The sequence below is a fragment of the Branchiostoma floridae genome, chromosome 5 (genome assembly GCF_000003815.2).
Source record: "Branchiostoma floridae strain S238N-H82 chromosome 5, Bfl_VNyyK, whole genome shotgun sequence".
NCBI classification, from domain to species: Eukaryota; Metazoa; Chordata; class Leptocardii; order Amphioxiformes; family Branchiostomatidae; genus Branchiostoma; species Branchiostoma floridae.
The window spans coordinates 27,212,468-27,229,313 of record NC_049983.1 but is presented as its reverse complement, the minus strand read 5'-3'; the positions used below and the strand labels follow the sequence as shown (position 1 = coordinate 27,229,313).

The 16,846-nt window shown below is 41.2% G+C and overlaps 1 protein-coding gene across 12 annotated transcripts in view; it reads right to left on the bottom strand.

Moving 5' to 3' along the window:
* LOC118415773 (IQ motif and SEC7 domain-containing protein 2-like) overlaps window positions 1-16,846 on the bottom strand; it is a 129,238-nt gene that overhangs the window by 25,841 nt on the left and 86,551 nt on the right. Inside the window, exon 1 of one of the 12 annotated variants that reach the window (XM_035820585.1) lies at window positions 10,732-10,754. The exons of 10 other annotated variants lie outside the window; for them this stretch is intronic. In XM_035820585.1, the coding sequence (XP_035676478.1) occupies window positions 10,732-10,739 (8 nt within the window). In that variant the 5' untranslated portion in view covers window positions 10,740-10,754. Of the gene's footprint in view, window positions 1-397; window positions 559-10,731; window positions 10,755-16,846 lie in introns of those variants that run through there. One more of the 12 variants, XM_035820582.1, reaches the window with a different exon arrangement.

Genomic DNA, 16,846 nt, shown 5'->3' with positions numbered 1-16,846 from the left:
GTCAATGGACAGAAAGCTGCTGCATTCTGGGATTCATTGTAGGTTGATGGGAGAGTTGGCAAGATTGATTGTAGGCTGTTCCATTTTGACTTTGGGGGGTCAGAATCTATTGGTGTGGGATTGAGGGAGACAATGTAAGTTTACTGACTTGATATAGAAAAGAATAAGATGAAACAGACTTGAGACAGGACACAAATTAGAATTAGACAGTAAGAAAAGGACGTACAATGAACGGAATAATAGAAAAAAACATTTCTGACCCCTTGAATATTAAAATTCAAAGTGGAACAGCCCAACTGAAGATGGGGAAGGCTTTGAGTGGTAGTTTGGTTAGAAGCGAGAGACGGCGTGACTTCTTACTCAAGCCACCAGCGAAAGAAGCGAGGTCGGTACTGACCTGTGACCTGCGTCTTGCCCGCAGCAGAAGTGGTGGGCAGAGCGCAGCGCCAACTTCTGCTTAGCGGGGGACCAATTTAGCCAAAATGGCAGCCTGTCAGAGAGAGAGAGGACAGGCAGATGTCGGAAGTGCGTAGCGCGAGGCATGCCGACCGTCCGCACGACGGGCATGCAACACGCTACATTAGCAAAACCTCAGGGCTGGAAATACTGCATTTTTGTGCACCCAAACTTTTGTGCACCCATACTTTTTGTGCACCCAAACTTTTGTGCCCAAAAACTTTTGTGCCCCCAGACTTTTGTGCACCCAAACGTTTGTGCACCCAAACTTTTGTGCACCCAAACTTTTGTGCACCCAAACTTTTGTGCACCCAAACTTTTGTGCACCCAAACTTTTTGCACACCCAAACTTTTAGCACACCCAAAGTTTTGTGCACCCAAACATTTGTGCACCCAAACTTTTGTGCACCCAAACTTTTTGTGCAAACTTTTGTGTACCCAAACGTTTTTGCACTCAAACTTTTGTGCACCCAAACTTTTGTGCACCCAAACTTTTGTGCACCCAAACTTTTGTGCACCCAAACTTTTTGCACACCCAAACTTTTAGCGCACCCAAACTTTTGTGCACCCAAACATTTGTGCACCCAAACTTTTGTGCACCCAAACTTTTGTGCACCCAAACTTTTGTGTACCCAAACGTTTTTGCACTCAAACTTTTGTGCACCCAAACTTTTGTGCAACCAAACAAACTGTGCACCTCATTTTGGTTGGTAGGTGCACTGGTGCAATGTTGGTGGTTACAAAAATGTACATGCACAGAACGATAATGTTGTACAATGTACACTTAGTACATAGCATACTTGTTTAGCATTTTGAAATAAGCTTTTTCAGCTCCAAGCTGTAGAGAGGCAGCAAGGTTTGTAATTAGGTTTTACTGACACCCTACACAATTCTTTTTCTGTGCACCACTTCCTATGTTACACTCACCAGTGCACCTGGAATAAAAACGAATTTCGAGCCCTGCTCTATAAAAGTAGTCCCCAGGCTTCCAGGAAAGCAGGGATAAACAAGCTGGTCGGGAAGCAGAGCGGAAAATTAACCTTAAATGGAGGGAAAAAGGGAAAAGCCAATTACATCATTCTGATGGGGGTTGACCAGGTGGAAGAGATGGAATAAAGTGTTTTTGCAGAGGTTTTCTTTGTGTGTTAAAAATAGCCTTCAACAATTTTCATGTAATTTAGCAGTTAACATGTAAAGTATTCAAAGTAGTAGTAAGTAGTAGTAGTAGTTAAGGCACTTGTTGGTATTCAAAGTATGATCATAGTAATTATAGTAATAAGAGAGGGGAGGGTACAGGTTTTTTTTTCTAGAATGTTTGTTAATATGCACTAGAGAAAGCAGAATCTGTATTCAAATTTCTCACAGTTAACTAAATCTACATAAAGGATGAGAGTTATACATGTATAAAGAAAAGGACACTGGGTTTCATAACAGAGGCTCTTTTAGGATGTTTGTTTATATGCTTAAGATAGAAGAGCCTGTATTTCAAACTGTTATTACGTGTCATATCTAAGCCTACAGCATGAGGGTTAAATGCATGTACACTGTACAATATAAGATTAGGGTTCTAGCTAGTGCATTTTAGCGTAGTGGGCCACTACGCTAAAATTTGTGACCACTACGCTAAAATAAGGGCCACTACGCTCATTTTTAACTAGTGTAGTGGTGCTTTGCCATCATTTGCTTGTTCGGCAATGTCTAATCAATATCTAAACAATGGTAAAGGATGATATGCCATTCAAAACTGACTGTGATGTTAACAGAGTACCAACTTTTAACTCTTCATTTTTATCAAAATCTCACTGTGGAGGGTCCAAGAGCCCCCTTCCACACCAACCTCTTGATTGGTCACTTTGCTACCATGCCATTCCCACTACGCTAAAATGAAATCCTGGCTAGAACCCTGAAGATGGTCAGGGTTTAGGGTAAAAAAGCTCTGGCTCTCTTTTCTCTCAATTCTGCCTTTGACTTAAACCACAGCTTGGATGTTGTTAGAATGAAACCTTATACATAAACATACAGAGCATGGTGGTTATAATTATGGGAGATTTCTGGACAGGGGGCGAGTTGGATAAACACCCCCATTGGAGGCTGTTAATGGGGTGTGTCATGAGGGGAATAAATCAACAACATGACACAGGAATACCCCTCCTGACCCCTGCACCTGTTCTGATGGGAAAGGTCAGCTCTACTAGATAAGGACTGGAGTCAGGAGTCAGGGTCTGACATGTGGGCATTCAGACGACCTACTTACAGTCTGAGCTGAAGCGATAAAATCTAAATCAAAATAAAGATCATTGTAAAAAGAATCCTAAAATATTTCTAGGCTGAAAAAGCCTCATACTCATACAGGCACCCTAACATACATGTAGGTTGCATGATGAGAATGTTTCTTCAACAATAATCAATATCATATTCTTTCCTCATTTGTATGCCATATACATCAGTATATAGTTATAGCTTAATGTATGACGATTCTAACCTATAAGTGTCATATATCTGAAATAAGATTTAAAAACAGGTGTCATACGACACCTTGAAATAGCTGTCATATTGTAATACTTCCAAAGCTGGACACAGTACTATGTAAGCCAGACCTTCTTAAAGCCTTAGAGGATACAAATTACCAGCTAAAACCACAGAGGTGTGAAACCAGCGGAAAATCCCCATTTAGAATGTCAGACAGACAGACACAGTCCACCCTGCAAAGCCTGCTCAACCTTTTGATAATAGTATTATACCAGTGTACATAACGTCCCTGGAGTAATACCAGGGAAAACCAGTCAAAAATAGCCCAAACCTAACACTGTCCACACAAGCATGAAATTACAAAGCTGATTGACAGAACCCACCCTTAAAACCATTCAGCCAGTAGGGAACCCTTTTCTGTCAATGTTAAAAAATTACTGAATGTTTCTCCCATGATTTACAGCAATACCGGTGAAAAAAATCAACTAGTAAACAAGCTCACACTCTGCCCACATGACCAGGTACCTGTAATAAGCAGTGAAATAAGTGAAATTTACCCTTAGAAGAGTCTAAAACCCAGAAGCCAGCCACATTACCTCCCCCTTCCTCACCATGCATACAGACATCCCTGCTGACCGGTAGCCTGATCCACTGTTTACACAAGGTGGGAGGGTTGAAGGGTTAGGTAAATATCACCTGCTTGTGCTAATACACACCCTGATCACCTGTGGAAGGTGACAAATACCTCACCTGCAACCACCTCACCTGTAATTTACTTTCATTATTAGTTTCATATCATTGTCATTTATTTGTTGTTTTTTATTCCATTTTGGGCTCTCTTGGAAATTAGTCATATGACTGTAAGTGTAAGGACAACCAAACTCCATTAGATAAAAATAGATAGCCAATGTGCAGGCTCCAATGTGACAAAAAATCGGTGTTGTTCTCACCGTTCGAAATACCCACCTGTAAGTGACACTAAGCTGCAATTTGCATAAAAATTTCTAAAAATACCAACTTGCAAGTTGGCAAACTAGAAGGGTACAGTCTCAGCATGGTCAATCACAGACAAATGTTTGAGACTGCGGAAGAAAAAAAAACTGTTGGGAAGTCTTGCAATTTGTCACGCTACAAGAATACAGTCTTGTATGCTATGAATCACATGTCGCAGAAAACAGAAATAAACTGCATGTCCAGCACTGCATGACTAAAACCAAACCCCACACCCATGAAGAACAACAAGCTTGTGGGGTGATGACGTGCTTACTGGGACAAATAAACCACAACCCTCAGCATATGTTATTAGACATCATCACAGTAAATAGAAGTTTTATTAGAACAGAAAAAATTTACTTGTTGAATTATCACAACGCGTCCATTAAGAATTCAGAAGCAGATTGACCTTACACAATTTCTAACCACACCAACAAACAACGAGGCTCGCGCAGCTCTCCCAAGCAGATTAACCGACACTTAACACGTCAAGTGGAGATTCTTCTGATGGGGACCGACATGTGAAGTTGTGTGAAGAGAACACAGAACAAAGGAACCATAAATAAATCACCACAAAGCAGAACAGGAATCACAAATCACACATCATAAAAAAGGAACTGTTACACAACAGGCTTTTAGCTAGGATTTTATAAAAGGGAGTCCAAACTTATTGGTGAGTCGCGGTAAGTGACTATTGTAGGGGGGTCTGGGGGCATCCACCTTCCATGGTACAGAGTTTTTCATGATTTTAAGTTAAAACAGTGCATTCTAAGGTATCCCAAGAGGCAAAAATACTGTTACAGATGTCACAGTAGAAGACTGTGACCACAGATGACCTGGTAGCATCAGTGGTCAAGCAGAATTTCATGCTTGTCAGAGGATTTTCTCCCGAGTATAGGGCGTCCAGGGGCATCAAATTTCTTGTTATTCTAAGAAAAGAGCGTCCAGATGACGCGTTGACGCATGCCTGGCTAAAAGCATGTTACACAACCTTCGGGACTTGAACTCTGAAACTGACAACAACCGTTAACGTTCTGTGGTCAGTGGATTTTTTCACGATAACGAGTCATACTAATAAATCTAGGTGAGTAAGTACAAAGAGGACGTACATAGAACAACAGAGAATAATTAACCCATACAACTATACGGGAAGCAAAGCAAGCGAAAAGAACATACCATATAGAACCTTAATTGCAGCCCTGTATACCAGAACTGACACTGCAGGCGTTATTGTTCCAGTGGATATTTTTAAGATAAGAAGTCATACTTATAAATCTAGGTGTGCAAAGAGGACAATGTCATAATATAGAACAACAAAGAATGATAAATCCATACAACTATACAGGAAGCAAAGCAAGTGAAAAGGCCATACCGAAGGGTACCTTGAGTTAATAACAGCCTTGTACAGCAGAACTGACACTGCAGGCGGTATTGTTCCAGTGGTCAGCCAAGGGTCCCAGTTATGCGGAATATTCGGTATGCAACACTTATCAATGACCAAAGTCTGCCCTACACAAATAGAAGCGGTTGGAAGCACGAGCTTTGCACAAGTGGTGTGTCCCTGGGCACGGAGGGCAGGGCTTTGGTTAGGTCACACAGACAGTAAATAACACGTAACACAGTTGGAACTGTCAAAATGGACAATACATCTCAATCTGGCTACATCGTATAATAGAGCAACTCTCCACCTACATCATTAGCATGCAAGATCATCTGTTGGGAGCACGATCTTTGCACAAGTGGTGTGTCCCTTGTCATGGAAGGGCAGGGCTTTGGTTAGGTCACACAAACAATTAAATAACAGGTCACACAGTGGGAACTGTCAAAACTGGACATACGTCTCAATCTGGCTACATCGTATAATAGAGCAACTCTCCACCTACATCATTAGCATGCAAGCACACCCGAATCTAAAGTCTCATATTTTCCTCACTACACAAGCAGAAGAAGTAAGTAAGGTAAGACCAGCAGAACAGTGACTCACCGAAGGTTAGGACCTGGATACTGTAAGTGCTGTTTAGGATGGCTGACCTAATTAGCAAGGACATGTGACTTTACCAACACGTGGTTGTGCCATAAGGACGGCAGATGCTATGACGTATATGATATAATACAATATATAATCTCCCTATTAGCTGTTAACAATTTCCTCTTCTCTTTTCTACAAGCACAATGAAGAACCGGTCAAGGCTTAAGGTCCCCTCTAAGAACTGAAACCGTTTCGAGCAGTGTGCGGGTCAGGTGAGCAGCAACAGCTGGGGTTCAAACTTGATCTTGTGATCTCCAACAACTTGACCTTGAACCCAACAATTCCTTTGTCCAGAATTGTGTCAAACTGACAAAAGCAAAAAAGAAACTTTTGAAATACATGTAGTTCCCAACAATGCCTCCATACATCACCTACACACTGCAAGCTGTTATTATTCAACACGCCATTATTATTAGTGGCTCTCGGGCCCATGAATCTAACTACTACCAGTAACAAATCCTGTCACAATACTCACTAGCTAGAAGATAAAGAAAAAGTAACCTTAAGAACTAGTTGCCAACAATGCCTCCATAAGTCACCAAAACGCAGCAAGCTCAGTTATCATAATTTTACATTCTGTTATTACTAGTGGCTCTCAGGACCATGAATCTATAACAGTGACTACTACCAGTAACAATTCCTGTCACAATACTCACTAGCTAGAGGATAAAGAAAAGTAACCCCAACAATGCCTCCATACGTCACCCACACGCCGCTGGCTGTTATTACTCCACACGCCGTTATTACCGGCGGCTCTCAGGCCCATGACAGGCTGAAGTGGTGCATGATGGATGGTGTTATACTTATAGTTGTTATATTTAGCCTGGGGAGGGGGGCGGCCTGCACACAGCTGGACATAATCAATAACTATGGGCTGCAGAAATTTGGGGCAACTTCTGGCTGGAGGGGAGGTGAGAATTAACCTTCTACTGCCGAGGGGAGCCTTTTGGTACCACAGTTGTCATGGTTACAGGGTCAGGCAGCAGGGTGAAGGTTAAAGGGCAATGACCTGTGGCACACTCCTGGTTACCATGGTGAATTGTATGACGAGCTTCTAAAAAAATCTCCATACATGCACGAAAAATGACATGAATGATTTATGACGTGGCCATACATGTAATACAATATGAAAACAGTCAAAACAGTCTTTTCATTAATAATTAAGATATCACACAAGGTCAACGAAGCTGCAGAATTTACCAAAGATTTATAGTGTTTCCAAGCTTCCTCATCAAATCTAATCAGATTTACTGACAAAAAATGTCCATCCTTGACTTCAAAATCAATAAATCTGGGACACAGAAGCTACTCAGATGTAAGAACTTCGAATTCAACGTCAATAAAATATCAACTTCATCATAAAGGAAACTCCCCCCTCCCACCACAACCCCTCACCTGTGTCACACCTGCCCTGAGTGAGAAACAGCGCTGAGTCACACCGACCTCGGTACTTTGTGCTGAATGTTAAACAGAGTGCCGTGTATGTGACCTCACGCCTCAATAGCACAGGTATGCAAATGTGGGCACCCAGCCACCCGTAGATATGTGATGTCATGATAATAAACACATGGGTCCCTTACAGGTATTCAGGTCTGGGGAGTTATTCCATAGCATACAGGTTATTGTTAAGGGATGCTCTTCTGTTGTACTGAATTTCAAACTTTATAAAAGATTCTGCAACTTTAGGTCACTTTTCTGCTTTGAAAAAAAGGAAGTAACTTTAAAAAATGCCAAATTCATACATATTAAAGCGAAATTCTTAAAGTCCTGTAAAGTACGTGGGAAAGGACAGTCTCAAGCCAACCGTACACACTTACGCCACATCTTCAGAACAGACGCTGGAGCCGCATATTCTCTGTTTAGAGGGAAATTATTCGAACCAACACGCAAACATGTTTCGCCGTGTGGCAAAATCTTCAGTGCTTTGGGCTGGAATAAGCACAGGTACAGTACATCCTGGCTTTTATAGACCAGGTGCATAGTGCCCTAGGTGGCTTACCAATCAGCAAAAAGTAGGCAGTGCAGTCTGCTCTAGGGCTAAGTGCGGTAAGTCCATCATCAAAAGCCATGTCATATTTCTGCCCATCTCAAACTGGATCAGAAATAAAAGGATATCTGACTCCTCAGTAAAAAACAATCTACAGAATTCTATTATATACAATATCAACTGTCTCGTAGAGTCTGTAGCCCTATGTCAGATCTTTATGTCCCTCTAATTTCAGGTTGCAGGCAAATTGGGTTCTTAACAATTTTTCAGCACATCCAAACTGGATCAGAAATCTGACTCCATATAGAAACAATCTACAAAACTTTATGTGAACTATATACAATATCAACCCGTAGTGTCAGTATAACCCTACATCAAGTCTTTATGTTCCACTAAATTCCAGACTGCAGTTCAAATTGACTTCTGTACAATATTCTTACACATCCAAACTGGATCAGAAATCTGAGTCCATAAACAATCTACAGAATTTTATGTATCTACAATATCAACTCACAGAGTCTATATCTAACCCTACACCAAGTCTTTATGTCCCACTAAATTCCAGACTGCAGTTCAAATTGACTTCAGTCTGTACAATATTTTTGCACATCCAAACTGTATGCGAAATCTGACTCCATAGACAATCTACTGTATTTTATGTGTATACAATATCAACTCACAGAGTCTATAACCCTACATCAAGTCTTTATGTGTCCACTAAATTCCAGTGCAGTTCAAACTGGCCATGGTTCTCAACATTTTGGCACATCCTATCTGGATCAGAAATAAAAAGACATCTGATTCCTTAGAGTCCACAGAATTTTGTGTAAACATAAAATATCAACTCACAGAGTCTATAACCCTACATCAACTCTTTATGTCCCACTAAACTCCAGGCTGCAGCACCAATTGGGACCCTAACCGCGGGTTTACTGCACACACACTCCGGGTTTACTGCACACACACTCCGGGTTTACTGCACACACACTCCGCTCCAATCACAACTGAACCTCGTAAAATTACTTTATCATCCCATAAACAGGTCGGTCGTTAATCTGCATATGGCCGGGGTTTTCAGGGTAAGGGGGCGCGGGCTACAGCAGGGCAGTTGGTTGGTTCATAGCTTTTCTCTACAAAATGTATGCATTAAGTATGCAATGTATGCAAAACCAAATGTTTTTTCTGAACAATTACTATTCCCAATACCAAGGCCAACAAAGACAATTTATGGATGATGTCTTTAGCTCATTTGCTACCAAACAGACAAAGAAGCAAACATATATAGACATGCTAGAGAAAAATGTTATATCCTGATGGTCATACAAAACACATGTACATGTATGTGCCTGTAGGAAGTCTTCAATCCTTCCTAAATTTAAATGAATAATTCCCTGCCAAAATAAGCAAACATTTTACTAACACACAAAGCAATGCTGAAGAAATATGCCCTTGACAATCTTCATACACTTGAAGGAAGCATTCAATCCTTCCTGATAAATAATTCCCTTACCAACACACAGACAACAAACAAACAAACAAACAATCAAACAAACAAACAGGCCACTACCAGTGAAAACATATCTCCTGACCCACCGGTAAGAAATGACCTACGTTAAACTGTCTGGAACATAAAACGTTTTAAAAGCCTTGTGATGAATAATTCTGTCTTCATCCAGTCGACAGATGGTGCAACAAATCTCCACTTTTGTCCTGACCTGATATAACACTAACAAGTACATGTGGGACCTGTACTGTACTCTGTATACTGTAAATGTATTCAAGTTCGCGGGGAAGTAATTTCAAGGTAGCGAGAAAAAGGACTTTTCGCTGTGGTTTTAAGTTCGCAGTAGCACCATGCACTGTAGTCTCTTACTGCCAATGCCATGGAAAAATGTTCGCGGTGGTTTTAAGTTTGCGGTGAAGCAGCCACCGCAAAAACGCGAACATCAAACCACCGCGAGAGTTTCTGCATTTACAGTACTACTTCATGTATAAACAGGTCTGCAGGAATAGGGGACAATTGAACCATTTAAAAGGTAACAATTTACCAAGGGAGTTGGCCAGACATGTGGGAGGTTTGTTTTAGCTGGACTAATAATATAAACATCCACTTGACCTAATTAGAAACCCTTAACGAAGGTACGTAGGGGACTGAAATCCTCTCAAGGCTAAACAGAAGACTCTACCAGCAAATGGGACCTGACATATACAGTCAGGTAGTGAGAAGTTTCCCATAGGATTTGTAAAGTCATGAATACTATGTAAACTAAACATTTAGTTTAAGTCATCAGGCCTAATTAAAACAGCCTGACACAGAGACCTGGCACTGGGGAATGGGGTATAATTATTTGCAGTCTGCAATTTATGAATTGCAAGCTCAGGTTCTATCAAACCTCCCTGGAAATTTGCCCAAATAAGGTGAATACCCGTAATTTGCCAATTGGATTAATCAGACAGAGAAAGTTCTGGGCAACACTAATTCATTTTGTTTTTAAAAGAATAATACTGAACTGAAAGAGACCAACATAAAAGTAATGTAGTAACATACACAGTGTCAGGAAGTATATATACTGTGAAACTCAAGCTTTTCTTCAGGTCATCCATTTTTATCTTATTCCTTTACAACATTTTTGTTATAGAACATCTGATGATGAGAACCTATGAAATAAACTAGTGTGGCCCTATGATCATCAATTGGGCTGTCACCAAGATGCCTCAGTCCCTATCTAATCAGAGAGACACCCCACCCCCCTTCTGCCTTGTCTCAGGCTATCACTTCATCTTATCCCCTTCTTACCTCCTCATTACAGCATCTGGCCTCCATTTCCACAAACAGACAAGCATTTTCTTCATCAAAACATCAACAAACAACAACAACAACACGGCAAGGCAGGATATTGAAACAATACAGTTCGGCTCTGGCTGGATCCCACAGAGAAAGTGAATCTGCCAGGCCTCAGGTTCCGTTCGTTATAATCCGTTGGAAATGTCAGCCCAAATTTAGACTTCCTGCACCCGGCAGCAAAACATCTCAGAAATGTCATCAGCCAGGTTTCCTGTCATGGCAGGGTTTGAAACACTTTTCTATAAACACTCTGCAAAAACAACTTTAAACATGGACAGTTTCTAAACTGGATTGTCTCTAATTAGTGCTGCTATAGGCGAGAGGATAAGAAACATTTCCAACTGCCTTTCACAGAAATACATGATATAGATCAAAGCACTTTAATTTGACAGACTGGAATATAAGAAGGCAGCTATATCGCAGACTGACAGCCTGTGAAGTTTAGTAAACACTGTTTCAATATATTTGATGAAAGTTTTAAGATGCCTGTCTCCGATATACCCTTAAAGAGGGTCTACATGGGGGTCCCGACAACGATTTATGCTGAATTCAGAAGAACCCCCTACGTATTACGCTAAATCAAGGAAGGCAATCACGCTATATTTGGTCGCCTTGATACGAATTACGCAGATAAGATGGTTTTCCCTACAAATTACGGGAAATAAAAAGGCTGCCTACACCTTACATAAAAGAGCATGCAGACCCTCCTTAAACTCCGGTATAGCAATGTCAGACAAGGAATATTCAAACCATCAGTACAGTCTTACCTCCAGCATCAGTGCTGACTGAGTGAAGTCTAAAGCAGGTTGTTATTTTCTGTGAGAGTTCCTGAGTGTGGGTACAGGATGGTACAGGGGCAGGGGCCACACCAATGGGTTACTACTGCAGACAGGTGATACCCACAGTCTGGGCTCAGCAAACCCACTTCAGATGGGCCACACTAAGGGAATATGTCGGTTCGCAGATTTTGAAAAACAAACTATTCAAAACTGGTACATTTAACAACAAAATAGAGTCTGAGGGGAATGTCTGTACCTTGGTATAAGTTTTAAGGAGTGAATTATATACCGTAAATGCATTTATGTCTGCAGGGATTTAATTTCGCGGTAGCAGGAAAAAGGAGTGGTTCTAATTTCGCGGTAGCACCATACACTGTAGTCTCTTACTGCAATTGAAAAATGTTCGTGGTGCTTTTAAGTTTGCGGTGAAGGGGCCACCACAAAAGTTTCTGCATTTCCAGTAGTCAGATGAAAATTCTCTTCTTCACGACTTCTGACTGACATTTTACTTTAAAAAAACTAGCTCAGAACCACAGAACTGCCTTGGTTTGGCCAGATCAGCTGATATCCCTCCTCCTGACAACCACAAGTCAAAACACCAGCAGGAGAGTCCTTACAGATTCTAAGAAATCTTCAAGATTAGAGATAAGGCCAACTTAAAGTCTCATCCAATACTCTCCTTAGGCAGACAGCAGTTACACGCTTAGGTCTCTAATTTTCAGGACTTGAACTTGGCTGCCCTGGAATTTCTGGAGGCAGACTTGGGAAGTGTGGAAGTCATCAGGCAGAGATGGAAGGTGTTGAACCCTGACACAGGTCTGATACACTCACTGACTCACTATCACACATGGGAACTGATACAGTAGAATGTACTGTGAAGGTATGGTAAGCTGTACAATCACTGAATCACAATCACAATGTGCAACTGATACTGTAGAAAATACACTGAGGAATGGTAAATGCACAAAGCTGTTCACATTTCTTTCCGCTTAGATGCTTTAAAGAATTTGATACTTTCAAGTCGATAGATAAATTCTGGGAGGCGATAACCCTTGCTGTGTACAAATAGGTATTATATGAAAGAATGTTTATACCACAGAACCAATAGACAATATATCATATATAGACTCAACTTGTTGACTTATTCATACCCATAGATACTCATATATGTTTATATGTACTGTAAGTAGTTATTATACACCTTATGAAAGTACAGTGAATCACACACTGGAACTGATACAACTGTGGAGCTAGAAGTTTACAGGGAAGGCAACCGACTGGACCTCCACATTCTTTATCCCAAAGCCTGGAAATCATTCACTGACAAAAATGATGAAAACCCATTCACATATTTTAGGGATTTACTAATAACTTCCTTTGTTAAGGTACATGTAAATACATTTGCCATATCATACTGATATCAAACAAACATCTGAACTGGCTTAACCTGAAAATTCCATTGGTTTAGGTTTCTGACTTGTGGGTTTCTTATGGGAAGGATTGGGAAGTATCAAATGAAATGCCAGACTTACAACTGTTAACACAACAAGGGATCATATGATTCGCAGTCTGTTATACAAGAAACTGAAGTGGCTTGACCTGGAAGTTCCGTAGGGCAGATTTCCGACTTGTGGAAGTCCTGACGTTCCCAGAGACCAGGAAAAAACACCATAAGGAAGTGACACTCTCACCACTAATGATGGAATCCTGTACCCAGCCTGGATCAAAATTTCTGCAAGCCAGGAGATTCTGCTAGCCTGGATACCAGACTGTTTCCATGGCTTACACAGACCTATACAAAACTTGTGGAAGCTGTTTTCAGTGGGGAACTACTAGTAAATGGAAGTTACCTTGCATCCAGCCTTGCCCAAGCTTGCTAGGGTATTATAAGTAGGGTACATTTCCAACTTGTGGTGACCCTCACATGCCCAGCATGCACCAGGGTTGGACTGAGGAGGGGGAGCCTTTGGGTACTGACTGGTAACCATGGTGATGAAGTTGGGGGGGGGCAAAGTTTCATGTGTCATCACCCCTGTGTGTATCTGGTGTGCTGAGTGGCAATAGGGCCAGATCAAGTTAAAACATTGGATCTCGTCACTTTCCGTCAATAATTTTCTCCATTTTTTAATCGCAAGTCAGCAAATTTCTGTAACATTTTCACCATGTGGCAAGCAGCAACTAACAGACTTGTTTTTGCCTCAATCTGCACCAGTCAGTACCTGATAGTTATCAGCCAGCTGAGAGGGGCCTGGCAAAGTTAGCTACTCGGTTCTGGGCAAAACTTTCCAGAAACCACAAGCTCACATATCAAACCCAAAATAAAAGGCAGACTGGAACACTATCATACATTTGTAGCTTTTCAACTAGAATCAATTGAAAACAAGCAATATGATACTTTAGATGCAGAAATGTTAAAATCACCGCGGACATTTTTCATAGTATGAGACTGCAGTCTACGGCACTACCGTGAACTTAAAACTACTGCCAACACTCCATTTCTTGCAAACTTAAATGCATTACGGTAAGTGAAATACATGATATTGTATGTTCAAAACTGTATCTGTTTGAGTTTGTCAAACTGATACTGAGTGGTGACCACCTTACTGCATTAGTCCAGCCCAGTACCAGCAGGTCCCTGCCCTGTACATGGGGGTTATACTGCCTTAACTGGTGGAATTTTGATGGCCTGTAACCAATTATGGTTTCTATTTCAGACCCACATCATAAACCTCGGCACATGACTAATTCGGTACACAGTAAACTCAGCCGAAGGTAAACAAAATGTGAACTCTGAGCCGTGAGTCAGGGCCAATATTCTGACGGCAAGACATGAAAACAAACAAGACAGAGCTTGAAGGTAAAATTTGGTACACACATATTTAGGGTTTTATTTTTTGAATACTAGTAAACTGCAGTTACATGTACATTCTAGAGTTATTCCCAGCTTCTGTTGTCATATTGCTCTCTTGCTCCATTTTTATTCTGAAAAGTCGGAGAACGTAAAGAAATTTATTTGGTGGGGTTTTTACAGGCAAATTGATGGATGAACTCAACACTCTAAGCTATGAGTCAGACCTAATTTTCTGACTCCAAACCACTCCTAAAAACACCTCCCTGCCCAGGGTTAGAGTGCTACTGTAATTATAACTTTAATGAGTCCAGGTGGTACAGTTCACCCACATGAGTCATGGTCAGCTGAGGGTCCTTTTCATGCAGCAGGACTCAGAGCATGAAATGTGTTTCTGTTAGGGACAATATTGCACCTGTCACAGTGTCAGGGTTTCATCTACATTATATAGAATTTTTTAATATTTCTAGAATTAGCTCTGGCTGGACAAAATTATCTGTACGAAATCCGCAATTCAGCCAAACAGGCTGCGAGTGATTTTTTATTAATAAACCATTCATCATCATCATCATCATTTGACGTATGTGCACCTGTCAGGGTTTCACCTACTTCCATAAAACTACCTGCAATGATTGGAGATTAGATAATATAGAACCCATCAGAATTCTCTAGTTATGTGTCTTTCGTATGTTGTGCATGCTTGCTCTTTTTGCATCAACCTTTCTGTTATGATAAACCATAGGAATAATGATAGTTCAAATGTCAAGCTGACTGTGGATCTAAAAAAAATCATTGAGTCAAAGTCATTATTTAGTGTTTGTGTGGCCAGATCTTTGGAAATATTTTTACAAGCAATGAAACAGGCATAAACCTTATGCAGTACATTTCATGGACCCATAGCTAGACCATGACTAAATGCAGGTTGATGTACATGCATAACTCTGAGCCTATCACTAGATCAGGTCTCCATGAAATATTCACCACCAACAACACGCCCCCCTCCCACACGACAGGTGGTTTTCCTTACCCATATTTGCACCTCCAGAATAACTAATCATATATTCCAATATAGCAGGGAAAAATCAGCTATGCAGCCATTATACATGTAACAGTAGTTCACCTTTATCCACATGGTAACCTTTATCCATTGTTTTTATAAGGAAGATATTTAGGGCAATCTCGTCGACGGACATTGGTTTGAGATTGCCATTTTTTCATAGCAGTCTGAACACTCGTCTGTCGACTTGATATCGCTAGATACTCCGATTTTATATATGTGATAAAGGTAACCCCACGGATAAAGGTGAACTAGTGTTATAGTCTAATTGTTAAACCACCAACAGCCATTTATTGCATCTCAGCAACATGCCCCCCTCCCACAGACAGGTGGCTTTCTTCATCTTCGGCTTAACTAATCATATATTCCAATATAGCAGGAAAAATCAGCCACGCAGCCAATATAAATTGTTTAACTGCCAAGAGCTATTTGTTGGATCTCAGCTACACCATCCAAGCTCCTGACTTTGTCAAATAATTACTACTCAAATTCTAGAATTTGGAATAATTATCAGGTATACGGCGGGTGTATTGAATATTTTTCCTTCCAAATTTGACTGGGACATTAACAGTAATTCAAACTGTGAAGAAGATGTTATTTATCTGATTTATTGCATCCCCCCATGGAGTAGTAATACAGTCTGTGCCGGCAGCCAATATTTCCATATTCCATTACGCGTTGGCTCAGGCTCAAAATGCACTGTGAGACATGAAGTGATGAATGTATCATATAAGAGCATCTCCAGGAATGAGCCACTCGGTGTAACATGAGAACATGTTCATGGAGCTCATGAATATTAATGAGGTGACATCATCTGATTACCCGGTTGCCACGGGGATTTATGGTCCCAGCCCAATCCCCCAATTCGCCCTGATTAGCGAGGACCCCTATAAGGCAGGAATTATGGCTGTGGTTTGACCGGACGTGCGCCGATGCCGCATAACTCGGTTAAGATGAAGTGAAATCAATTAAGGAACTCTCCCCGGTTTTATAAGGAAGTCCCGGAGGAGTTTGCCCCCCTCCCCTCACAGCTATAATGGCCCACAGTTAGCCTAACTAGGCAGGGATAGCGACGCAGATACCATAACAGGCTTGTTCACACCTTCACACCTCGCAAACCAACCTCACGTTACGCTGACCCAACAGCAATGCATCATGGTAGGCTCGATGGGGCGTAATGCCGGCATTTATAATCAGGAACACGGATGGTTCGTTAGCGGCATTATCCCGCTTCGCTACGCAGGCACGGGGACATAAACGCCCGGTGTATAATAGAGCGTGAAGAATCCCAGTTCCACGGGTGACACACGGAGCACACACAGTAAATCACACAGACACAAGAGAAGAGAGGAGAGACAAAAACCAGCAAATGGGCACAAACAG